The 27117-nt window shown below is 37.9% G+C and overlaps 2 protein-coding genes and 1 pseudogene across 2 annotated transcripts; all 3 read left to right on the plus strand.

Annotated features, from left to right (window-relative positions):
- The first annotated feature begins 4897 nt into the window (after nt 1–4897).
- On the plus strand, nt 4898–9664 carry LOC6589878 (alpha-N-acetylgalactosaminidase). The gene is made up of 5 exons (XM_002014338.2): nt 4898–5049; nt 5312–5486; nt 8047–8478; nt 8619–8981; nt 9500–9664. The coding sequence occupies exons 1-5, from the start codon at nt 4898–4900 to the stop codon at nt 9611–9613; spliced, it is 1236 nt and encodes a 411-aa protein (XP_002014374.1). The 3' UTR covers nt 9614–9664.
- A 3645-nt stretch (nt 9665–13309) lies between these two features.
- On the plus strand, nt 13310–27103 carry LOC6589877 (ALX homeobox protein 1). Its single transcript, XM_026988915.1, has 5 exons — nt 13310–13721; nt 17652–17926; nt 20258–20315; nt 26505–26797; nt 26863–27103. Exons 1-5 carry the CDS (start codon nt 13310–13312, stop codon nt 27031–27033), a joined length of 1209 nt encoding a protein of 402 aa, XP_026844716.1. The 3' UTR covers nt 27034–27103.
- On the plus strand, nt 25548–26422 carry LOC113565782 (annotated as a pseudogene).
- Nucleotides 27104–27117: the final 14 nt, after the last annotated feature.

Genomic DNA, 27117 nt, shown 5'->3' on the forward strand with positions numbered 1-27117 from the left:
AAAAAGCACAATAAAAGAATATGCAGGGCGTTAACATAGCATCGATAGGTTTGCTTGGATTTGGAACAGTGAATAGTGGAACACCGAGGTTTTTTTCGTTTCATAAGCCTATTACAGCCTATTTAAACAAGGTGCAGTTTTTGATGTGGGATAAGCAAAATATTGAGGTTTTCCTGAATATTCTGTTCGGAATATTTTTTCGGAATATTCGATTCTTCCTGCACTGCTCTCCACTTTTCTGCCCCTTCTGAGAAGTAAACGGTATTTTATGCACCAAAACGAATGAATGCAACAGAACACAAATATTTATTTGAATCCATTACCATAGCAATTCAGCTTGTGCCCTTTTTATGGCTAATTTTTTTGTATCTCCATAGAAATTTCACCAGAAAAAATTAGTGGTGAAGGGAGAGGTAGCTCAATACCTTTATATCCTTTATTGCATTAAGACTATAGGACAGAGAGATATAGTTCGCCCGCAAGGCGTTAGAACTTTGCAAAAAACTAGGTCTCCGGATGGAAGCTAATAATGACATTGCATATATAGCACATATTGTCCTCTTTCGAGCTCAGTTGCTGTTATTCGAACATATGTGATTATTTTTGCGTCTTTTTGGACCCCAGATATAAGGGATATACCGGAGGAGAAAATAGATGGTTTTCTTGCTGGGAGGAAGAATGGAATGAATGGAATGAAACGGTTTCAAGAAATAAATGCAAATGCACATCAATTCTCTAAGTCACACTCATTATAAACCTCAAGAAACTAAATTGAAATACAAAATTAATGGCGCGATGATTTACTAGCCCCGTCAAAGGCCCGAAAGCGAACGAAGAGATTATCAACTAGGAATACAAAACCCGACGCACGACTTAACCCGTTGAGGAACTTCGGCTCCAACATCGAGCAAGTACCTGATTTCAAAACAGGCCACCATACACAGTCAACTCAAGGTGGATAACGGACAGCGGGTAGAAGCCCTAACACCACTAGTGGAAGCTCATTTGCCAGGAAGCAACGAGGTTACTGATGACGAAAAGCATCAGGACCTAGCTGCTGAGGAACGTCGGCATGTCTAAGTACACTCTATTTCCCTATCCAATGAAGAACCTCGCGAGTTGTCTTCCTTCCAAAGCCAGGAAAGTGCTTTGTTAGTCCCAAGGACTACAGAACTACTAGTTACGGATGTACACGTCCGGGGCACACAGAGGCAAACCTCAGGGTTGAGTCGAGTCTTGTCGAGTCTCCCCTGTGGAATCGAACCCCCTGGTCGACGACCTTATCAAGAGATTTGAAAGGAAGCGTCCAAATATTACCAGAGTATGTGCATCCACCCTCAGCTCCATAGCGCAACGTACACTAAGACAGATATGTGAGTGGGTGGACGAAGTAGGACTCAGTATCAACGCGCACAAACCGGACCTCATTCTCATTTCCCAGAGGTAAAAGGTACCAATATAACTGCAGGAATGGCAGTACAGCACCACAGCGACAGGCAGGGACATGACCAGATCTACAGATTACATGACCCACCACTTGCCTCAATATCAAAACAATCTCATCTTTGGGACCCGCAGACTGGAAAAACGAAAGTGAACTGAGCCCCTCAACATATATACAGACGGCTACAAGATGAACGGAGTAGAAGTCGGCCTTTACTGTAGAGACCCTGAGATAAGGCTGTCATATAAGCTACCGGACCGATGTAGCATATTCCAGGCAGAAGTTTTCGCTATCAGGGAAGCGGAGGTCGCTCAACATCTTATCTTCCCTTAGATCGATATGTCGGAGCAATATCTAAGATACCAAATCTTCCGTCATATGGGCATGCTTGTTTCAGGAATCAAACTAGGGAACAGGTCATAGATCTTGGATCATTTTAGTATGTCCCCATCAAACTTTGAAACATCATTGGTTTCTCATAAATTATGAATTGGACTTCTTATGCTTGAGTCCAAAGAGTTCATAACGTCTCGTCTGGCTAGCCATCTTCAACTAAATCATCGGCATGCGCCCGTTTCGATATCTTGCTCATCGCTTAGCTCGGATAAGCCTCTGGAATTCGTGATAAAGTCTCAGGACAGTAGCTATAGGTCTTTATTCACGGCGGTTGCTACAAAGGTCACCACTAGCACCCTGAGTACCATACGCATTACGATATTAATGCAGCTGGAGGTGATTTACCGTAGAATATAACTTTGGCTGACTCTTCAATTTTATAGATCTCAGCTAATCGAGATGCTGATAGGCGCTGGTCTATTTTTGTAATTTAACGGAGTTTATCGTTAAAATCCGGCATTCAGAGGCTTGGACAAACGGCTATAGCTTAACCGTTTATCCATAGATTTTTACAAACGATACCTTAAATGAAGCATAATTACTGTATCTATACAAAAAAAATATTAAAACGAAAGACAAAATTTTTTTCTACGTTTCCCGAGCTTTCAAATTCAAAATTTTGGAAAAAATACAACAAAAAATTATCCTTTTTGAATTTGAAAGCTTAATTCTGCCCAGACAGTGAGTTGAAGCTACAAAACGTTTTGGTTATATTTATAGCTGTATCTTTCATCTTTCATATATCTTTGATCTTTCATTATCGTATGTAAGATAATTAAGTAATGGAAAAAAAGGACCCCAACCTCTGAAAAAAACTTTACAAAAAAAACTTTACCAAACGAAACGTCCAAGAAATTTAATGGAGACACGTAAAATTTGAAAATTCGACAAAATATAGCAGAGCAAATAATGCGAAGTTTTCCAAAAAATAAATACATGAATCTGATGATCATCAGATGTTCAAAGAATAGTAGTCAAAAATGGCATAAGGGATACATTGCCGTGTTCGTATACAAGGCGACAAAGGCGAGCCACCTTGAAGTAGTCAGCGATTCAATGCTTTTCGAGCTAACCGCGCTTAGGAGATCTACCCTATACGGACTTTTCCGGATTGATATGCTGAACGATTGAATGCTATGTGGAATGATGTAAAAGCTCGACAGCAGCTCGTAAAAAATCACATCTCAATAACTTTTTCCAGCCTGACGCAAGTATTCAGCCTAAAATATTGCACGTTATTGTGGAAAACTAGAAGCTGAAGGCAATAGATTAACATTATTCTCCAATAGATTTCAACATGAGAAATGTCATATCTGGGGGTGGGCTTCAAGAGGCGAAAAACTTGGAAAAGAAAACTTGTCACCGAAAAAGTGAAGAGTAAGGTCAAGGGCAAGGTCAAGAGTTCTGTTCTAAAGATAGCCGTTCTACCAGTCGACTCTGAATTGATTGAAGGCAGGACTCTCTTTTACATTCGGAGTCTGCTTTATAAATCAATATTAGCTGTTGAATTGTAAATTTACTCACGTATAGAAATCATTGCTGTGTACTATACATTGATTGCCAAGCATTTTTAGTTGTGTACGTAAAGGTGTACTTAGAGTTGAATGACAAAGAATACAATTATTCTGAGAGTACTTAAAAGTTACTCTAGGTACGCACACATTAATATATTTGTGGTACTCACATAAATTTCCAAATAAATCGATCTTTATATGGCATTTTTGGAACATATTATAAACTAATCCTTCTGATGATTGCAACCCAACTGTTCATAGTTAAAAAGCTTGTATACCCTTGAAGGAGTTGTTATAAAATTATTCAGATTTTGTAATGTATGGAAGGAAATATTTCCGATCCCAGAAAGTTCATATATTCTTGACCATGGTCGGTGACACTACACTTTACTAGCTCTATTATTTAAAAGAAGAGATAGGCTTACGGGAAAAGCATAGCTGCACCGCAGTGCAGTGGCAGAAATGCCAATTACTTTTAGATTTAATGTTACGCTTATTCAAAGGGGAAACAAATATCTTGGGTAAATGAAACGCTGAGATTGGGCAATTTGTATGCGATTTTTGTATATAGTTGGTAAAGAACTTTTATCAAGAATCAAAAGGATATAAAATAAAAAAATAAAAAATAAAACTTTTTTTTTCATTAAGGAAAAGGTATTAAAATGTGTATTTAATGCAATTATATGTGGTTCAATAATATCACCTATTATATAGTTGCCATATGAACGATCCGTTCAAAAACCAGTTAAGAAGGGAATGACATTTTAACTTAAGAGCTCAATAATTGTTTGAGTGAAGTCTGGTCATTCAATAGGAGCTGCATAGGTCGACCGCCGCATGCTTCCTCTCTCTCAGTCTTTTGGTATCGCTGGTCGTAAAAAGAAGGGGGGCGGGGTGATCTCTCCGCGATCTCTCTCAATTTTGCTTGCACTTGCCGTAAACATAAAAACGACCGCTAGTTATGTTCTGTTAATTCTTGCACTTTGCCTATCCTCTTTTCACCTTATGACAATAAATAAAGCCAGGTTCTGCGATCTGGTAGATATGGTCATTTACCTTGATTCTGCATATTCGGTTTTCTCGTATCTTCAAAACTGTAAATACCACAGATTTTCGTCCTTTGCGAGGCAGAGCGAATTTTTAAAATAAACTTGTAACAGAGTGATAACACAGAAGTCTGAATATAAATCTACCTTGGCTTTAGCTCTTATAGTCTCTGAGATCTAGGCGTTCGTCGGGACGGACAGACGTGAAAACGGACAGACTTGGCTTCTGATGCTGATCAAATATATATATATACTTTAAGAGGTAGGAAACGCTTCTTTCTGGGTGTTACACACATCGGCATCCACCACAATACTAATATATACCTAAATCATTTGAGTATCAGGTATAAATAAATAATTTCATAAGACAGATAAAAGGATTACCCGATGGATATGGACAAATTGAATTAATATTAAAAAAAAGTAATTTGTATAATAATTTTATACATGCATTTAATTTGTATAATACAATTTTATTTCACATTTAGATTTTAGCGATGTTAGCTGCTCTTTGGATTCTTATCTTGATCAGTACATCGTGCTACGGCCTAGATAATGGCCTTGCTAAAACTCCACCAATGGGATGGCTTTCGTGGGAAAGATTTCGATGTAACACGGATTGTGTTAACGACCCTGAGAATTGCATAAGGTGCGTAAATAAAAGAATTTGATGACTTCTTTATCCATGTATGTATAATGAACTTTTCTTTCTAAAGTAATGAGGGAATAATGTTAATGTTAAAAAGAATAGTTCCAGCTACCACTTTACTCTTGCATACACACCTACATATTTCGCATACTTAAAACAATAAATTGGACAGTACTAAATCGATCCCGATCGGCCTTTTTATTTAAATTTTGTATTTTATTTTAAATTTTAAAAACTGTTTAATGGATTCATTATTTTTTAGTGAAAAACTTTTCCAAACCATGACTGATCTAGTTGTCGCGGATGGATATGCATCTGCTGGTTACGAATTTATTAACATAGATGATTGCTGGTTAGAAAAACACCGCAGTCACGATGGAAAATTATTAGCTGATCGCCAAAGGTTCCCAAATGGAATAAAAGCTTTATCGGATTATGTAAGTACTAGTCATATTTTGGCCACAATATACCTTCAAAGTTTTATCTTGAGTCTTCCTCTATAAATTTTCCGTTGGCGAATCAAAGATCTAAATCAGTCTTGAAATTTATTAATCAAGAAAGGTTCGTCACAATTTCTTCTCTATAGAATCTCTCTGTAGTAAAGAGAACAGAACACATTGACCTTATAAACGACCCAATTGAACACAGAATGAATGCAACAGCGTGCGCCATGTAGCAAAGCTACGCACCTGATCTTCGGGCAAGTACATTTCGAGCTGAGCTGACTTCTATCAGCAGAGCGGCATTGAACACCGTCAGTTGGTTGGAGATGGGCCAGCGTTCGAAATTCTCAGGCACACATTAGAAAGATATTTGGGTTGGCGCGTAGAGATTCATCGGTAGCCAACCCGCAGCTAACCTTCACAGGCAGCTTGCATTTACGGACAGCGTCACCGCAAATCTTCGCGCGTTGGAAGCGCTGACAAGCAAAGAGGAAATTGCAATATGAACAGGGCGACTCAATCTAAATGGGAAGAAGTCTTATCGACTAACGATCTTCCATCCTGAGAGAAACTGTCTACCTTTCTGAAACAAAGATGTCGTAACCTTGAAACCATTGATCATTCCATGAAGGCGCATTCTGGTCAGGTTCTCAAGACGGGAAGAACTGTGAGTACATACGGCGGACTTCGGTTTTTGTGAGCATGACGTGCCCAAAAACATTTGATTCCCCAATGTAAGCGCCTTGACATTTCGCCTAGCGAATGTCGCTGTGCATTAACTGCTTGCGAGATTGTCGATCAGGTTGCTGTTGTACTTGCCACTCAAAGTACCATACGCCGCTTCATTATATGCCAGTACCCGTATTTACTAACTCTGCCCAACCAATGGATCAATCTGCTGTTGTTAACCCCAGCAATGCCCATCCTAGCCCGATGGTCGTAGCTTCGCCTAGAGCAGTCCAGTTCTCTCGTATCTCGTCCGATATCGTGCTTCTAGAAACAGCTGTTTTGCTCATCAAGGTTCTGGCAGGCCGAGATCTCTTGGACTCTGGTTCCCAAGATCAATTTGTTACTTCTCGTTTTGTAGAGCAAATTAGGTCGTTGGCTGCAGTTCCATTGGAGCGTCAGCTTCTCAACAGAAGGGTATTCGGTCAGTAAAATTTCGCATTTCGGTGAAAACAACGTGCATAAGGGCCGTTGAAGGTCCAAGGATAAGAGACCTTGCAGCTCGTTAAGTATTGAATGTTGGAGCGTTGCCCCTGTTGACCAGTGCATGGGCTCCACACGTATGGGAAGTAGAACATATCTTCGAGCCAATATCAAGGGTGTCCGTGGAAGAACTTCGTCACAATAGTGGACTGCCTTCGGGGACTTATTCCCTTCAGCTGCCGACGAAGTGTGATGAAAGCCTGTTAGGCGAGGCGTTTTTGCAAGCGATTCGAGAATCTTGAGCGGAAGCTTAGTCGGAATCCGAAGATTAAGGAGCAATACAGTGTTCATGAAGTAATTTTTTGATCTCTTCGAATTCCTCATGACTTTTAAAATCTCTAGCAGCACCACGCAGAATTTTGTCAGATCCGACCTAATAAGACGTAGCTTCTCGTCATATATCCTATCCATTGCCTCTTCTTCGCTAATTATATCTTTATCTACGTTTTTTTTTTGAGGCAAACAAGCAACTCTGGCCACCGCGTTGCAGCAGAAGACAGAGTGATATAAGGTCGGCAGGCTGAACTGACGAATCATGGCCGTAACCGTTTTTTCATCATCCCAGTGAGCCGGCGACGAGCGAGTATCTCGAAGAAACCTATATCCCCCCATCGTGGTTAATAAGCCCCTCTAACACTGGAAGTGCTCCGCTTACGTAAGCAGATTAAAATATTATTGCTAATGTTATCGAGTTCCAACTTCTTATAATTAGAAAACAGCTTATCAGTTCTATAACCTCTCGTGATAGGAGATTTCGATGCTCTGACTAACATCGATTGTGGAACATTCTCAAGAGTGTCTCTTGTCTACGCCTTCGTAGATAGTGGGAAGGATAAGTCTTCCAAGTCCGGTGCCATTTCTATACGACTATCATCGAATGATATTGCTCTTACACTCTTCTCCACCTAAGTTTGATCGTCCCAGTTAAGTTCCTAGTCCTCGAAACAACCTATTCGGTCTTCGAATGTCTTTCTTTTGAATGCGATATACCACATCTTTGCTTCGTTTCATAGCTTAAACAGTACCAAAACGTTATCTTGAAACCCTTCAGTGTCCACCTTTAGATCATATCGGGCCTTTGTTCTGTCACTCTCTGAATTTGTGAATCTCTTTCAACTGATCCCTTCTATCACCATCATTGCTTGGTTTTCATACGACTAGGACACTTTTCCCAACTATTATTAGTGATTCCTGATCTAGACAGTCACATATACCTCTGCAGATTCCGGTAGGCTATATAAATTGATTTTGATAATGCTCACTCTCAGTGGAACCTTTTGATTTTTAGGCTAGATAAGTGAACAGAAGAAATTTAAAGACTTTTTGTACCTTTTATGTTATTTAGATTCATTCAAGGGGACTAAAATTTGGAATCTATGAGGATTATGGCAACTTTACGTGCGCTGGATACCCAGGTATCATTGGGTATGAACAAGAAGATGCGTTTCAGTTTGCGGAATGGAACGTTGACTATGTTAAATTGGATGGTTGCTATTCTTTGCCACTTGAAATGGATTTAGGCTATTCCACATTCGGAAAACTACTGAATAGTACTGGAAAACCGATGGTATATTCGTGTAGCTGGCCTGTTTATCAAATATATGCCGGAATTCAACCAAATTTCTCTGCAGTAAAAACATACTGCAACCTTTGGAGGAATTATGACGACATTCAAGATTCTTGGACGTCTGTCGAAAATATAATTGACTATTACGGAAATAATCAAGACTTAATAGCACCAAACGCGGGACCTGGACATTGGAATGATCCAGACATGGTAAAGTACATTAATTAAATGTTATTTTAAATCACTTTAGCCATTACATTACTATTACCCATTATTAACAACAAATAATTGCAGGAATACAATTCACAATTTATACCTAATAGCTTCATAACCGTTGACTTTCATTGCAGTTGATTATTGGAAACTTTGGACTAAGCTATGAGCAAGCAAAAACACAATTCGCAATCTGGTCTATTTTGGCTGCTCCACTTTTAATGTCTGTGGACTTGAGAACTATTCGGCCACAGTTTAAGCGTATTTTGCAAAATCGAAAAATAATTGCTGTGGACCAGGATCCACTGGGCATTCAAGGACGAAGAATTTACAAACATAAAGGAATTGAAATTTGGTCAAAGCCCATCGGTCCACTCTATGAAAACTTCTACTCCTATGCCATCGCTTTTATCAATAGAAGATCTGACGGTACGCCATCAGATATATCGGTTACCTTAAAAGAATTAGGACTTATCAATTTCAATGGCTATCGAGTAGAGGTAAGTCAACATTATACATGACTTCATTTTTTTATTTTAGTCCTTTTACTCAAATATTTATTTATGGACTAAGATAGTAACATTACATTAAAGGTAAACACGCTAAGAAAAAAAGCGTAGAGCTTAGTTTGACCTACAGAAAAGTAATCGGATAGTCCGGAAAGTGCAGGTACATAGATCTGGTTGGAACCGCAAGGTCAATGTGTCCCAAAAGAGTTTAGGAATTTATGATAATCATATTCTGCGATAGAGCAATGCAAGAAGGTCCATGAGTTCTAGACTTGATCGATATGTTGAAAAGAGTCTACCAAAGTCTCTCTTGAGATTACGAAGGGCGACAACGACCTAAAACTATTTTTTATAATAGAGAGATCTTCTAGATATTCTGAGCAAACCTTTATAATGTCTAATGAATTGGGAACATTTTTATAATACCGAACGACTTTATCTAGATTGTATTTTTATTGTAAGATTAACATTGTATTTAAATTTTAAACATTTAAATAATTTTTTTTTAGGACCTCTATGAGAATGTGGACTATGGCGTCTTATACCCTAATACTAAGATAAAAGTAAAAGTGAATCCCTCTGGAGTTGTTATGCTGAAAGGAGAAGTTCAGTTTCCCAATTAGATGTAGTCTTTATTGTCAAACAAAACAGTTATAGCTGTATATAATAAAATACCTGCCACGATTTCATTGATCCTGTTTTCAATTTAAGCTTAAATTATAAATACCTGCACTAAGAGTTTAGCTACTTTGTGTAGGCTTATCCACTACGGTCCAGCTATGACGTACTGTTAGCGCTCGCTCTTATCCAACCAAGCGAATTGTAGCCACGAAGGATAGGGATAAGCCGGCCTCTCTTGCAGGGAAAAATACGAATAAAGAAATCATAATCAGCAGCATACACCTGTTCTCCCGCTAAACATGCCTTGTCCTAATCCCTTCCTCCCTATCTTTCTGAGACAGTCGTCGGCACCGTACGCGGAAAGCTGTGGGTTCAATTCTTACCCTCCTGTATAAATATAGTGCCGTGAAGTTGAGGAGAAGCGGAAGTGAGCGAGGAGCAGGAGCAGTGAGTAGTGGAAGTAAAATAGTGCCCCGTAGGTCTGACCAATAAGGTCATATATCCTCAAAGTCTGCAAAGGAGAACGCATCCTCAGAACCCCCTGGGACCACCAGCGGGTATCCAAATCTACCTCGCGCAAGCAACTATGCAGGCAGCCATCGGGAGCAAACGGCAGACAGCCAGCATCATAACTTTTGACCCTTCGACGGCGCGTACTACCCACGCGCCGAGAAAAGCGGCATCATCGCATTTACTGGCAAGCAATAGACACCAGGAAAAGGGCTGTGTCAGCCCCACACAGCCCAAGTTTGGACTAATGTTCGGTGGCCACACGGACCCATTCGAGTTCATCGGGCGGGACCAGCTCGATGAGCTGTGACTGTCCGGAACCACGATTCCCCTCGCACAACTAACTAACCTACCACGAGCGTCGTCGTTCTTATCGAAAGGATCAATGACACCACGAAGCTCCCGCTGATGCAAGCCGGGTGATAAACCAGGAAAAAAAACCGACCAGTGGATGAACAACGGTCCTACCGGAAATGTGGAGAGGAAGTGCATTTCAGCAGCTCATGTCCCAAACGACAGAAACTGTTCTGCTGGGAATGTGGTCGCTCGGGTGTCAACTGCTGCCGAAAGGTCGAATCTCCGTCCAACTGGGACATGGGCGGACACTCTTTTTATCATACAATAAAGATAAAGAATAGTAAACCGATGATATAATATAATAATATGGCCCGTAGGTTGCTGCCGCTCCGTGTGGGCTTACGGTTCGTACGGAGCCGGTCTCTGACGCTCCGGCACGCCACCGACATACCAATCTGATACAAAATAGAGTCGTCATCCAGGGTGCGTGAAACGGCCACAATGACTCCACCTCCTCTGCAGCGATTTTTTTTCCACGACCTCTGTCCTGACGCAACACAAGGAAATTGGCTCAAATGCGACCATGCGAATAGGCTGGGTACCCACACGGTACCAAAACGAATCTTAATTGCAAAGGTAAAATAGATAGATTACCTATTGATGCATTATCATTAATTTGACAGTATTACCAGGAAAATTTAGCTTGTGCCTTCTTTAAAAATCATATATGCTTAACAAAACCTTAAATTTGGGTCGTAAATAATTGGTCAGGGCCACAACACTTTTTTTTTTCGTCCTAACAGCTGACGCAGTCCAATTTGGTTATCGGAACGTTGGCAAGAAACATTTTTGCGCATAACGCACAGACCGTGCTTGTAGCATGCTGTTTTCCGTCATATTTAAATCAAAATGTAGGTGCTAAAAATCGATCTTTCGACCATGAGCAGTTTCATTTTCAATATGCATGTTGTTACTCACAGCTCGTCAGACATGTTCTATAAACAGGTGTTGAATCTAAAATGTCTTGATCTTCTTAAATCGCGGACTTTCTGTCGTCCTTTTGCTCTAGAACAAGCAATTTAAATTAGAATGCCATTTTATTCACGTTTTATATTTGCGAAGCAACCAGGTCAGCTGTTTTTGCTTGCCAGAAACGATGAGAAAATGAAACACATCGATAGCAAACATTTGTGGAAACTGGAGACCCTTAAAACGAAATCGAAACGTTTTGGCTGAAAACTTAGTCCGCAAAAGTAAGTGAAAATAGGAGCCTACCTGATTAGGTTCAACATTCAATGATAAGCGTAATCTGTAACTTCCTACAACTAATTTTCGGCCACTTTCCAATTCTAAGAAGTTAATGCCAAGTTGATACGTTTCGACAATTCGTATCCCCGGATTAAATAATATAAAGTTAGAGTTACTTCTCACTATTCAGGGAGATTTTATTTATTAAATTCGGAATGGAAGATAGTTACATTCAAGTAGAATAACTTAAAAAAAATAATTGAAAATATAAAAAAGCACCAATATCTTGGAAAGTGTATAATTTTCTTAACTCTTGTCTCCTTTTTTGGATTCAGCGTGTAACTGAGTGAGAAATGAGAGTCAATTCTCATGGATCGGAATTTAATTTAAATTTGCAATTATACATAAAATTAAAACAACAGCAAAGGCCAACAAAACTTCAAAAAACTAATGATTATTATGAATACAAATAGAATTACAAATTTTGGTGGATATGCAAAGTCTACTAGTAAATGTAATTCTTCTGAGCGGCTTTGGTAGGGCATGATTTTTTCGGTTACGAAACTAAAAATATAACCAATATTTTCGATACCATTGAATGAAAAGAATCTTAAATTAAACGAAAGAGCAGACATATGTAAATATCTTTTACCCATCATCTATAAATATTTTGGATATCAGGGCTGTTGGTTATAAATAAAATTACTCGGGAAATGGCGCCTAAGCGGTTTTAGAATTTTCTAAAAGAATTATGGGTTACAACAATTAAGAAAATACAAAATTATTGCAAATAAATTAAAAAATTATAATTAACCCATTTTGAAAGTTTTTAAAAGAATTTTCACATATTTGAACATTTGCTTCAATTACAGTACGCACCTTTTTGTGGAAAAGACTATTTCCTTTTACGACTTCCAAACGGATTATCACATTTTAAAGCCTATAAGCCAAAACTCCTCCCACATTTGAAATTTTACTTTAATTGATTACTCGTTTCGTTGCCGCCTAATGGATAAACTGGTTTTATTTTGGAACGGCCATAACCAATAATAGTAAAGTGTGCTCAAATCGCCCGGGGTGCAACCACTTTGAAAACACAGGGGATGATGTGCAGACCAATGGGAGCAACTTAAAATATCGCCAGGGCAGGGCTCGCTAGTGTTACGAGTCGTAGGTACATTGTACTGGGGGTTGAATTGTAAGTGTTCGCGATAAAGAGAGAGCAATTTTCAATTTGCATTGAGGTGTGTATATTTAAGCTCATAGATCCTAGAGTAACAATTATGGCGTAAACAAATTCTAAATAATAAATCATGACTACTGTGTAACTAAAATACGTGTACATTTATTTAGGTTTAGGAGAAAAAGTTGTATTATTTACAGGTTAATAGCACTCATAACTTTCTCGTAATGTAATCCGAATGACGGGCTAAGGAGTAACCTAATGACATGCGCAGACGTAAAGAGCGAGGTGGAGTTTCATGCTATTGTGATTAGGCACTCCAAAAGCTATTGGCGTTGCTTGTAAAATAGTCGGAAACTTAGTTTCGATACAGCAACTTAAGCTAGGCCATATAAAATATATACAGACTCTAAAATCAGTGACTAACAGCGTTTGCACGAGCCGGTGCTACTCCACAGCTATGGAGAAATTGGCACAATTTGTAACCAAATCTTTTGAATATAATTTAACCAACAACCGCGTTCATGACTTGTTTACCTCAATGACAGGCGTGCGAATTCAAAAACAATCGGAAACCACAAATTCCATCCTCGTAAATTCCAATAGTTCAGGCGAAAGTTATACCGATAACTGCACCAGTGACGACGAAACTGTAGATATTGATATAACTGATATCTCTATTTCGGAAAATACAGAAAACACAGAAAACACAGTTGGAGATGAACACAAACCATCTCCTAAGGATGCTACGTTCAGAAAACACTGTTCAAGCCAGAGTACACTTCAGTCAAATGTGTCGAAGCCAAGAAACTGGCTAATATCCGAGGATTTGCAGACGGAAACCAGGTCAGGAGGTAAAAAAGAAAACATATGTATGAACAAACCAAATCTCGCCATGGAATATAGTTGATTTTTTCAAATAGTGCCTTAAATGTAGTCTTAAATGTGAACTTATAATGTCGCCTTGTGATAAGCATTTACCTATCTATTAGGGTAGCGAATGATTTGAGTGCGCTCGACAGCAAGACCCTGGTCTGCATCAGATTCTAATTTTTTGCCCACTCTTGTAAATCATCTTTAAAAAATAGGACACTTTTTTGTGTGTTTCATTTACACGAATTTATTATCCTCCTGTAGTCTTTGAGCATCGGGTATAGGTATGTAGACTTATGCGGTGTGCGACATTTGAAAAATAAATATACAGCCATGCTCCGGCTATCGCAAATCGCAAGTCCAATCGTAAAAATGTGTGCTCCGGTTTTCTCAAATTGTAAGATTCTTACAATGCAAATGCGGCGGCTAATGAGCTTCCGATTTCAAAAATTTAAACATATTAACTGATATTTTAATTTTGTATTTATACAGTACATTTTCTGAAAAGCTAATGGATATATACAGTTTGGAAAATATTAAGACCAGATAATTATTTTGTAGAAAAAAACATTTTTTTTTTCGTTTTTGAGGTGAAGTTACGAAATACGAGTCACTATTCAATATTTTAGTTTGGGTCGAATTAATCCCTTTTCTTACCGCCCAATGCAAATTATTGAAGAGTTTTTCACAGCACTGTTGCGGAAGTATCTCTAAAACAAGTCCTCATTAGCGTCTTTTGGCGTCGAAGAAACGTTGACCACTCAATTTTGTTTATAACTGGAAAAAAAAGATCCCATTAGATGTGAGAAAATATCTGCAAGGCAGATTACACTTTGATTCCATATTTTGGGTGGTCAAAAAATGTGTTGAGTGATTTTTTGAGTTGAGTAAAGTGCGATCCGTATTGGAAGCTGGTTTTCCTAATTTTTAAAACAACTTCCGACCAACTTTCGAGCCTCTCTATGACCGATTTTTAAATTGTGTAGGAAACAACGCAAACACACATTTTTTAGCAAGAGGTGATCATGGCAATTCTTTTTGATGGACGTCATACTAATGTCCAAGGATGACTATTTTTTCAATTATTTCGCTCACAGCATCACAGCATGACCATTGGGTCTTGATAAGGCTAAACGGGTCATAGGCCAGAAACTTAAAATTTAAGTTTTTCTGCATATGATTCTGCACGCTGATTGCACACAGGATAATCGTCGTATTGCACTAGAATGTAGATCAATATTTTAGGATTCATTCACAAAGCATTTTCTATTGTCCATTTCTCAGTCATGAAAAGCATTTTGGCATCGTATATTTGGACGTCATTTGCAAGTAAATGCAGTTCACATACTGACAAGACTGATAATTATGTAGATCATTAGCATCTATTGAGAAATGTTAAAAATGTAACCCAGTGGTCGAGTTGCTGTTGAATATTTTCTGCAGAACCCCTTGTAGCACGCAAGAAGTCTAATACGATTTTAGAGAAACAAACTGCAGATTTATCAAGAGGTGGATTCCAATTGGGGTGTTTAAAGGTGCTGGTATTCTTAGGAATCTCATTAGAAGTTGTACACTGGCAGCGATATCCCCCACCGTTAGCATCAGTTTCGGTAGCCAACTGATCAACTTTTATTCTCGTGTTCGAATCAGGCAGGCACTCATAAAGTCTCTCGCAAAGTCAAAAATCTTTCTCCAACGGCTGCGCAATTGGAAGTAGTCTTGGCTTGAAGGCCTTCATCGGCATTTCCGAACTCCGCATATATGGATAAGCTTGTGGCAGATTCTTCGTGTGATCATCAAATACTTTCCGAAGATTGCTTGTATTAAAAAACCACACATTTCGACTTTTTATGATTTACGGAATGCATTTTATTACTAGTACAGGCACACACTGGACCTTTCTGCCAGTTCACTGGAAGATCATTAGGATATATGGATAACAATAAAGGGCCTAACACTGTATCGTTGCATATCCGAATGTTAGAGGCTGGCGTAGTAAACTCAGCAATTCGCTCCGCAATAGCCTTGCACGTTTATCCAGCGTTATACGAAAGAGAGAACACGAATTATGTACATATAGAAAATCACTAGTGGGTATCCCACCAAAGAGTCAAGTTTTTAAATTCTCTGATGTCGTACAGGGAATCACAGTCCGAGCATAAAACCCTAAGTGGTTCGAAGCAACGGTGTAATGTTTCTAGTGGAAAGCAAGTCAGTCAGGGTTATCTACAGCTATTTATAAAAACGAGAGGGTATATATAGTCAGTATATATGCGAGTGAGCTTATGATTTATGTAACTTAACAATACATTTTATATCTCGTTTAATATCGGTAATATATTCTCTATAATATATTCAATTTTATCTCTTTCCATTTTTTATTTACATCTGTTTCATTTTTTCTACTCCCACAACACTAGCCGTAATATAGAGAGAGAGAGAGAGTGAGTAAGCGCGGGGAAGGGGCGTTTCGTAGTCAATAAAATTTAATTTATTCCTTCTGGCTGCAATAATGATCCGATCCGATTCAGACTCAGCATTTTGGTGGATGTGGACAGATATGGTCAAATTGTGATGTCACAAGAGTCTGGAATCAAACTTTGTTCTAGATCTTATGCTCTCAGAGAACTGGGGACCAAACAACACAGACAGACGGACAGACAGACATAGCGATATCGACCCACCTTTTAATGCTGATCAAGAATATATATACTTTATGGGGTCGGAAACGCTTCCTTCTGGGCGTTACACACTCCTCTATACTCATTTAGTACCGGGTATAATCACACCCATCATTTTTCTATGCTTTTCTATTAGCAATCGGGGGGTCATATACCTACAATAATTAACAATAATTTTTACTGAGTTTTTGTATTTTTATGGACAGGGTTCCACAGAGTTTTCTTAAATCTTTAAAAAATTATATTTTTAAATATTTTAAAAATTGTAAAAAGCTTACCGTCTTTGGAATATATTTATTTTCGAATAGGCGTCGCATAGTGGCTCGTTTTCCGAAATCTCGTTGCAAAAATTTGATTCTGTGTTGTTCAATTTGGCACAACTTTTGTTACACTTTAATTCGGAATTGATCAAGCTATTCAAAGAACAAAATTTCATAGTTTATAAAAATGTTTTAACATATATAATTTACAATTTTTCTGTCTTATAAAATATGGAGAAAAATGTACTTAAAAGAGAAAAGTTAAATGCATGCTTCTTAAAAAATACTTGAGCTAAATTAACATTATTTATACCTTGTTTTAAAACACAAATTCATAATATGAAAAAGGAGGAACCAGTTTTTGTGCACATACTCGTATTTCTATTTTGTTTGTATTTGTATTTTGTTTTAATAATTGTACAAAAGATACAAAACTACATTTGAGTGTCGTTAGATTTTATTTTTATTTAGCTTAACGCCTATTTTAGAGCACTACCTGATTTAGAGCCCCGACCATTTTAACCTTTCTTCCAAAAATTGCGATAGATATATCTGACTGTTAGTCTGATGACTGATAGACTGATACTAACGTAGTTCAAGAAAAAGAGACACTGTATAAATATATGGCCAAAAGGCAAAGCTGCAGACGTTTGAACAAAGATCCCAACAACATCTGGTAGTATTTTGGGTTTATGAAAAAGGGTAGTATGACGAGGAAAGTAAGAACTACATTGAGGCAGAGTTACCGAATGGAGACGTAAGTTGATCAAGTTTTAAAAAGTTATAAAAGTGCTTTAGCGGAGTCTTGTGTAATTCAGATAATCTAATCCAAATCAAATGAATCTAATGTATTGCCAAATAGCAGCGATCTATCCGCAAGGGTATCGCCTTCTGACCGTTAAGATAGTTATAGGCCTTCAGCCTAGCCTTAGTTACTCGAGTATCCTGACATATATATCAATATGATTGTGAAATTTTGCAGAGCTAGCTCCTGGTAATGTAAGTGACTCCTCAGACGACAGTAGCACGCCAAAATTTGCAACTGATGACCTTGCTATGGATGAAAAGGCTAGCTCTAAGGATCAAGCAGCAATACGACACTCATCTATGGTATGCACTAATAAGCAGCGCCGATCCCGTACCAATTTTACGCTCGATCAGCTCAACGAACTGGAGCGACTCTTTGAAGAAACACACTACCCTGATGCCTTTATGCGAGAGGAATTAAGTCAGCGATTGGGGCTTAGCGAGGCTAGAGTGCAGGTAATTATTTAAGCATTGGTCATAAATTTTCTGCGAAATGACATGACCCGGAAAATGTCCAAAAACAACCCCGCTTAGCACCCTGAACACAAATTGATTCTCAATTTATATCTTCATTATACTTGTACTAATGACAAAAAGACAAATTGTCTGTTCTAAGCAATTGCAAAAGCATGAACACAATGTATTGCGCTGGATTTTTCAACCACCACAGCTTCCTCGAGATATGGGGTCTTATGGGGTGTTAAGTGGTTTTTGCTACCCTTCGTCATAAGTACGGCAAGCAAGAAAATTGTTTCAGCATCAGGGGGCCGATTAAAGGTTAAATACTCAATCAGGTCTGCTGGCAGCGTGGGGTTTTCACTTGTTTAGGAAAATCCACTCGGAAAGATTTCCATTCATGACATGACACCCCAATTGTAATAAAAGCCACACATACTTTTAAACACTTTTAAACTGGTAAATGAATATATTACATTGTGTACAGATTTTGTTCCCGGTTTTTCTACAAAAGTAAGTCATAAGCGGTACAACCGGTATGTAACATATACAATATATTCCTGTACTACTTCTATCGCCCTTCCTCCTAACTACCAGTATAGTAATCTTGCTGATTTCAAACCGCACTGTCCGTTACATCTATCACTCTCCCACTCTTTCTCTGTGAACCGAATCGAAATACTATTTGAGCGTGATTTCTACCACACTCCACTAGGGGGGTAACGCTAGACAAGGAGAAGGAGAGCGAGTGCTAGGCCAGAGCACTCAGACATAAGTGTTTTTTTTCTTCACTTTGGCTATCATGCCAATACACGCTTCGTATTCGATCGTATTTATGGTGCCTGGTAGTTATGATTATTGTCTATAATTGTGCCTTTTCGGTTTTCGATGTTTCGAAAGCTTTCAGTTACTCCAGCTCATAGATTGTCTGTAAACAACACATGGCTGTATCGAATCGAATATTGATGCTAATCAAGAATATGCAGATTTTACAAGATACAAGAAAACTGTTATTCTGGATATTCAAGGTGCATTAAGAACTCCTAAAAATAATGAATCGAACTCGTATTAGATGAAATTATTAGACGAAATCCACCTTAACATAAACAATTCCTTTACCGGCAATAGATTAGTTAACATACCTCTCAGCGTCGATGAAGTAATTAGATCTGTTAGGACTTGATCAACGAGCGTAAGGAAATCTCAAAACTAAAGCAGGCTTTTTCGCTTTAATTTACTTCATCTCCTTCTGTGATACTCTACATACATATGTATGTACATTTACACAATACACTTGTTTCGTACACAAAAAAATACACAACTGCACTTTATAACCACTTTATATTATATAATTGACATTTCGTTATATCTTCATTATTAACACCACAATACACTTCTCTGTTGAACTATTCTGAAAAATAACACTTCATGGAATGCACCTTTCTAATGTAATTTGTAAAAAACACCTTGCAAGACAACTACATATAACAAAACATCGATTACCACGATTACGTCAACCAATCAATCAGTCAATCCCAAGAGATGTTACAACAACAACCAGCCGTGCTTCGGGTGATACTATTGTACTATCGTAAGTGGTCAATGCAGAGTTGCAACGCAATCGTCTTGCCACCACTCAGTTCCCTCCAAAAAGGATCAAGAAAAGACACTTCCGGCTGTGACGTACATACATATATAAATGAGCATAGATGTAGACAACTTAAATTGTACTCTGTGCTTACCGGGAATTAAAACCATGGCGGCGGATTTTTTTTAAGAAAGCCCTTTTTCAAATGTTGTTCTAATTTCATTCGAATGTACAAAAGAAACATTTGGAGCCGTGAATAGCTTTTATTCCACACTAAATATTGTTTTCGACAACAAACAAGAACTTTTCGAGAAATTAAAGAAATTTGTAATATTATTCATAAAAATGAATAGAGAATTTAACTAATCAGATATAGTCTAGCTTCAAGACATTTCGACCCGCACCTGTGAACAAATTGACAAGTCTATTTTTTGTATTGGTAAAAAGTTTTCCGTTGTCTGAAAATGTTTTGAATGTTTTTGTCAAATGGCTGTTTTCGTCTCGATTTTAGTGATCGATGCATTTAATGTTTAATTTAACGACTAGTATGTGTATAAAATCGAAACAAGTGGAAAAATTATACTTTTGATAAATTTATAAGTTTAAAAAATTTAAAAAGTGCTAATTTCAAGAAAATATTACTGCAAATCAAAGCTTAATATAAATTGGTAATACATACATACATACATACAAGGGTATAGAAGTAATAAATTATATCGCCATTTTTATTCACTTACTTTCAGGTTTGGTTTCAAAACAGACGAGCAAAATGCAGAAAACATGAAAGTCAAATTCATAAAGGTAAGCTTAAAAGAATTTTTGGAAAAAAATAAATAACGGTCGGTTTCTGGGCTTCGAACCAAACTTTTTCTGATATATTTGGGGCTTTAAAATTTTTAACAAACTAATGTTTCTTTCTATGGTAAGGGTTTTGAATTTATTATTTATTTATTTCAAAAAGATGTCCTTTATTTTTTTAGCTAGTGCTTCCTTTTTCACGTAACTTAAGTATCCTAAATCTAGTTGTACTGAACTTTGCAATTCTGAAAAGCTAATCTAGCTTCAGCTTACCAATACACCATTACAAATATTGACATTTTTTGTATTAAAAAAAAGGTTGTATTCCTAGAAAAATAATAACGACACTGAGCCAGAGATACCAAACGGTACATAACTGGCATGAAATCCTATCGAGCGGTTTTTAATGGGAAAATTCGACTCTTGAAGGTTTGGTGAAACGGCTGAACAATGGAATTTGATCCATAGATTTCTACAACCGATACCTTAAACGACGCCTAATTAATAAACCTATTGAAAAACAACAATAAAGCATAGGCAATAATTCATTTCGAATTTTCCTAAATTTTTAAAGTCAAACTTTTGAAACACAAAAAAAAAAACGGAAAAACTGCATTTATCAGCTTTTCAGAATTGCAAAGTTCAATACAAATAAATAAATACAATAAATACTTAAGTTATGTAAATAAAAGAAGCACTTCCTCTTAAAAAACATTAAACAAAAATAAAAAAATCACACCATCAAACAACCTATTACACATAAAAAGCCACACATCAATCAAAAAAGTTCGATTTTGCTGCCTAGTGTAAATTGTTGGTACTACTTTTGCACCAGCTGTTTTTGTTTACTTTCGTTCGTGAAGCGGAAGCGGCTTTCCGAAAATATTCCTGCACACATAGCTGTTAACACCAAGTCGAGAAGCCGGCCCTTAGAGGGTGGAAGCTTACAAAATACTTTCCGACTTTCGCTTTATGTAGGGGTTACAAATTATATATTTTAATTGGGTAATGTTTGCTGGTTTTAATGATTAGAGCTGCACAAATTGAAACAATACGGCTGTACAGTTTTATAACTCCGGCAAAGAGACTTTGCTAACTGAATGAGCTAAACTAATTTTTTTTTTTTCAATATAGTTTTAAAATATATACTATGGTTTTTTCTGGAAAAGGGTTTTTTTGGAAATTAAAAAAAAATTATTTTTGAATGCTTTTAGAGCTGCTGCGTTTTTCATATAACTTAATCTATTAGCAAAAGTCGGTTTGGTTTGTGGAAAAAAAGTGGCGTTGCATAGTGTTATAAGAGCAAGAGCAATCGGATTTTGTGTGCACACTCCTGTATTATCACACTGAACCCGTTTGTTTCACGATATACCAGTTTCAATCTCACTTGTAGACAGCTGGGGTGGAGTGAAAGAGAACTGGTCCACTTCCGTTGAGTAAAAGCTGGAAACAAAACTCACCCTTTAGTGATAAGTCAAAGTTTACACAAAGGTTTGTAGAAAATTTGGGGATACACATGTAGCACTACGATATCAGAGTAGTCTGCACACAAAAATCGGGGTTTCTCCGATTATAGTCTCTGAGATCTATTAACTGGTCAAGACCAAAACATTATTAAGCTTATTATTAATACAATACCATAGGCAATCGTATTATCTAATACGATATACAAAATAAAAAGGATTTTTTGTGTCTTGAATTATTAAACTTGTCATATGTGCATAATATATACATTTGCAAGTTGTTTTTTAACGCAAAAACTAAACGCTGGCATCCTTTTTTTTATATACTTGGGGCTCTTAAATTTTGCAATTGAATTGTGGTTTTTGTTTTAATTATGGGTTCTGTTTTAATTGAAATTTATTTAAGCTCTCTATGAACGGCTAAAATCCATTTTATTGCACAGTTTTTAAAACATACTCCGCCAAAAAATGCAATCTTATTTATAATGAACAATTTTTTGTATCACAAATTATATCGATTTGTAGGCCTAATAATTACAGCATAGGAGCTTTATTCTTAGTTTTACAAGAAGATGTAATTTGTTCATAAAAATATTGATCAACAAATTGAAATGGTTTCTCAGTTCTGGAAAAGCTTCGCAATTATTTATTATTTGTCGTTTCCTTCATCCCTCGTTCCAATGTTTGTAGCCCATTCATGAACTCCTAGGCTAAGCCAATTGTTTCTGTATTCTGCTTTTTACTGGAATATTTAATTTGATTAAGCTAGCAGGGATTTGTGTCGCTGTAAAAAAAAGTGTATATACTGCCGAAGGGAATTCTATTTGTGCTAACAAAAATTGAGCAGATGTAGCTGCATGACGGATTGAACTCTAATTTTCAGAGCAAACACATTGGCACATTGGGCCAGACAGCCGAAAAATTAAGTTGAAAGTGTCGATTGTAATTAAGAAATGAGATAATTTTCAGAGCAATCCGACTACGTCCACCTCTACCGCCCATATAAGGCCTAGCTTTTAGTAGCTGTTTTTGTTAAATACTACATTATTATTAAAGTGATATTTATTTACCTTATTTATGCCTATTTAAGACAATAGACATTAAAAATGCATATACTTAAAATTTTTTATATTTCTACCGCATTCTAAGATCATTATTTTTTACTTATTAGATCTTTTGCATCCTTAAGCTTCACTTCACTGAAGTGTGGAACTATATTTGAACTATTTTGATTTTCCAAAAATATATATGCCTAATATATATTGTATGTGGGCATCATTTTTAAAGGAGAAAATATTGAAAGAAAACATGATTATAAAATTGCCGGGAAAGTGATATTTTTCTTATTTTAAAAGGTTTTTAGATAACAGTGAATGACATTATATGTATTCCAATTGGTTAGTTTGCTGAGTTTCAATCAATTTAGAAAATAATATCGGCCCAAGAGTATATGGTTTTAATGGCTTTTAATACAACCATACTACCAAAAACATTTTTATGTAAAGAGAGAAAGAATTCAGAAAACTTACCAAATGTAAATGTTGGAAAAATTAAAAAAAAAAAACAGGAAAAAATTGATTACAGCATCTAGTAGCAGATTTTTTATAGTCAGTGCAGAAAAAACACAGATTGCATAAACAATACGTTACCTGAGCAGAGGTCCCTAGACAGTAATTTGTAAAAGCTTTCATGTATTAGAAAAACGGAACACGTCCCTGTGGTTGTGAGACGCAACCCTCGTAAAGGGGCGGTTACCATGTAATAAATTACCAAATTACTCGGCCCCGAGTCTCGCAACGATTCAAACGAATGCTGGGTATTTTAAATGGATACTACTTCATCGTGTTGATATCCACCCTCATGAATCATTTAGTTTATTTCTCCATTTAATGTAAGCATAACTAAAAGTGCCATAAGGAAAATTGGTAAAAAGAAACCAAATTTATGTTTTTGTATACAAATAGATTTGATTAAACCAAAATTGGACAAACAAAAATTGTTTGTTTTATTTGTTCAATCGGACACCCCGGTAATCTGTTCCTTAATTTATTATTTACAGGTCGCTACAATAAAAAGAAATTTAAATTTGTTTATTAAATACTAGGGGCTAGCTTGCTTAAGCACTTGCTTTTTGTATATTTTTCACACTTTCTTCCCTCTGCAGAGACCCAATTTTCCCACATCGATATGTTTGTGGAGCTACTCTGCTGTTTCAGCAGAATGTCCTCTAATAATATACATCCAGTCTAAACGTTGTGATTCACGGTACTAATACCCAGCACTTAGTTAGTATACATTTAAAGTGTTTTCTTTCGTTTAATCTAATAAATTGAAATAGCTTAAGGCACTTTAGAAGACGGAAGGCACGACAGATCTCTTCCTCCCCAACTTTAAGTAATTAGCGGTTAAATTATTCCATCTCATGTTTTTTAGATTTTTTAAATTTCGCACCATGAAACCACATAAACAGAAGTGCAAGAAGTAAGCGTTTCCAACCCCATAAAGTGTATATGTACATATATCTATATATACAGAATCAATAGACGAGTCGATTGAGACCGACTTCCGTCCGTCTGTCTGTTCCTATGAGCGACTAGTGCTCAGAGACTTTAAGAGCTAGTCTTATAGTCTACTGTACTTAGACTTTATTTATTTTATGCATCTTCACTTTCAAAAAAGTGACTAACCACAAGTAATCAAATCGTATTTTAATTTATTTGTACACTTAGTTAGTTAATTTTATTAATTTTATACGCCCATATAAAAAATATGTCTGTGGCTGCAAACAAGCTCTCTCAGTTAATAGACGGCGGTCTATATCCGCCTTGTACAAGACGTAGAGGATTGGTCCGAGAATGCTGCCTTGGGGCACTCCAGTTTCGATTATGTGATCATGTGAGGTGCTTGGGTTACACCACACGGTAAAGAATCTTTTGTAACATACGACTCGAGAAGTATTTGTTATTTGGGCGACGAATACAATAACGCCGTACAATATTCCCATTCTTCAAATACAGTACGTATCTCTGACGTAAAGCGTCTGCTCAATCGTTTCGTGCTTTTCTCAAAAAGCTTTCAGATGTGTTTAACCGCACACATGGGCTATGATAATATTTCTATTATAATTTTCGGAGGCATTAGGTCAAAGCCAGGAGATTTTCTCAACCGAAATTCGATGGTACTTGTAAAGTGTCAATTAGTGGCAGGGTCATGCTGGAAAACATTTTGTAAGTAGCTCTTTCCTCGGCACTGCGGGATCAGCTGCGTTGGGACTCCGTAATCTCGTGACTGTTTCTATTGGAGCGCTTATGTTTCGAAGGGCCCTGCACAGGCTATTCTTTGTGCGGGTTGGTGACAGTGTATCTATGTAGCGGCGTTGGGTCTCTTCTTCTTTTTCTAGAGACTTAGTGACTGCCATTCAATTACCAGATTATTTCTGCCTTGATTCCAGCAGTCGATGTCTTTTTCAGTGGTTATCTGCGGTTCGGTCAATGTGTAAACTTGTTTTTCTTGTCTTAATGCCATTTGGTTCTGTGCGTTAGGAGCCTGTAAGGATGCTCCACGAACTCCGGGCATTGGAGACGACATAGTAGAACATGCGACTGATCGGATGATAGGTCCGAAAGCGTATACGGCTTTTCAACCCTTCTAACTGCACAGCCTCTATAGTTCGCTGTGTGGTTTTCTCCGCAGTGTCCACTTTTTTTGGTATTGGAACTTTCTTTGTTAGCAGTACAGTTAGATCCATTTCGTTTTTGTCTTTAACCCCTGATACACTTGATAGACCTACATAATGGCGGACGCAGCTCCAGCCCGTGGTGGATTCCGTGGCGGTTTTGGAGCTCGTGAGGGTCGTGGTGTACGCGGTCGTGGCCGTGGACGCGGCGCCCGTGGACGTGGTGGCAAGGAGGACTCCAAGGAGTGGGTTCCAGTCACCAAGCTAGGTCGCCTGGTGCGCGAAGGCAAGATCAAGTCCCTGGAGGAGATCTACCTGTACTCGTTGCCCATTAAAGAGTTCGAGATCATCGACTTCTTCCTGGGCTCGGCTCTGCGCGATGAGGTGCTGAAGATCATGCCTGTGCAGAAGCAGACCCGTGCAGGTCAGCGTACCCGCTTCAAGGCCTTCGTTGCCATCGGTGACAACAACGGTCACATCGGCTTGGGCGTCAAGTGCAGCAAGGAATTTGCCACCGCCATTCGTGGCGCCATCATCCTCGCTAAGCTGTCCGTCGTGCCCGTGCATCGTGGCTACTGGGGCAACAAGATCGGCAAGCCCCACACCGTGCCCTGCAAGGTTACTGGCAAGTGCGGCTCCGTCTCAGTGCGTCTGATTCCCGCTCCCCGCGGTACTGGCATTGTCTCGGCTCCCGTCCCCAACAAGCTCCTTACCATGGCTGGTATTGAGGATTGCTACACCTCGGCCCGTGGCTCGACCGGCACCCTGGGTAACTTCGCAAAGGCCACCTACGCTGCTATTGCCAATACCTACGCTTACCTCACTCCAGACTTGTGGAGATGCCTCTGGGCTCCACTCCCTACCAGGCATACTCTGACTTCTTGTCCAAGCACACAGTCCGTCTGCACGCTGATGCCTAGACTCGACAAAACAGAGCGAACCAATGGTTTTGAATAAACTTGAAGAACATATGAAGCTTCTTGTCGAAGATGTAACTTTAATCTGAATAACAACCTAAACAAGTTTTTTTTTTACCACACATATATTTCAAAGGAATCGCATTACGCAGTCGAAGCCCTTCACTCACGACTCCTATGGAACCCTGCCGCATGCCTCCATATGTAAGTTTGGCGACCATACAAAACACAATAGTTGCATCGATCCCTGTGACTGCGACCTCTACAAATCCACAATCAGTGAGAAATAAAAACAATAGCAAAAATGTTACTGTAGATCCGACATATACCACAGCAATATCACATTCAGGGACTAAGAATATATCCAGCACCGTCGCCGCAGCGTTTTCAGCATTTGATCCAGCCCTTATTTCGGTGGCCGCTCATCAGGTATATGACATCATAGTTTTAAGTATGATCACAAATTTGGTATATCATGTATATGTGTATTTCAGTATGCTGCTGCAATAACCAATGGAAGTGGACTCTTCTCGGTGCCACAGTATTCAATAAATTTGGCTGCATTTGCCGCAGCTCACAGCAAACGTTCAAGTATCGCAGATTTAAGAATGAAAGCCAAAAAACACTCTGAATCATTGGGGTTTGAAACTGATATGGTTCTTTAGTAAACACCATACACATATGTATATATTTGGAATAGAAGATGTAAAATACTTTCAATAGTATCCATGTTAAAATACCATTAATAA

Source organism: Drosophila persimilis, unplaced genomic scaffold, assembly GCF_003286085.1.
Source record: "Drosophila persimilis strain 14011-0111.01,24,50 unplaced genomic scaffold, DperRS2 tig00000191-arrow-pilon, whole genome shotgun sequence".
NCBI lineage: Eukaryota > Metazoa > Arthropoda > Insecta > Diptera > Drosophilidae > Drosophila > Drosophila persimilis.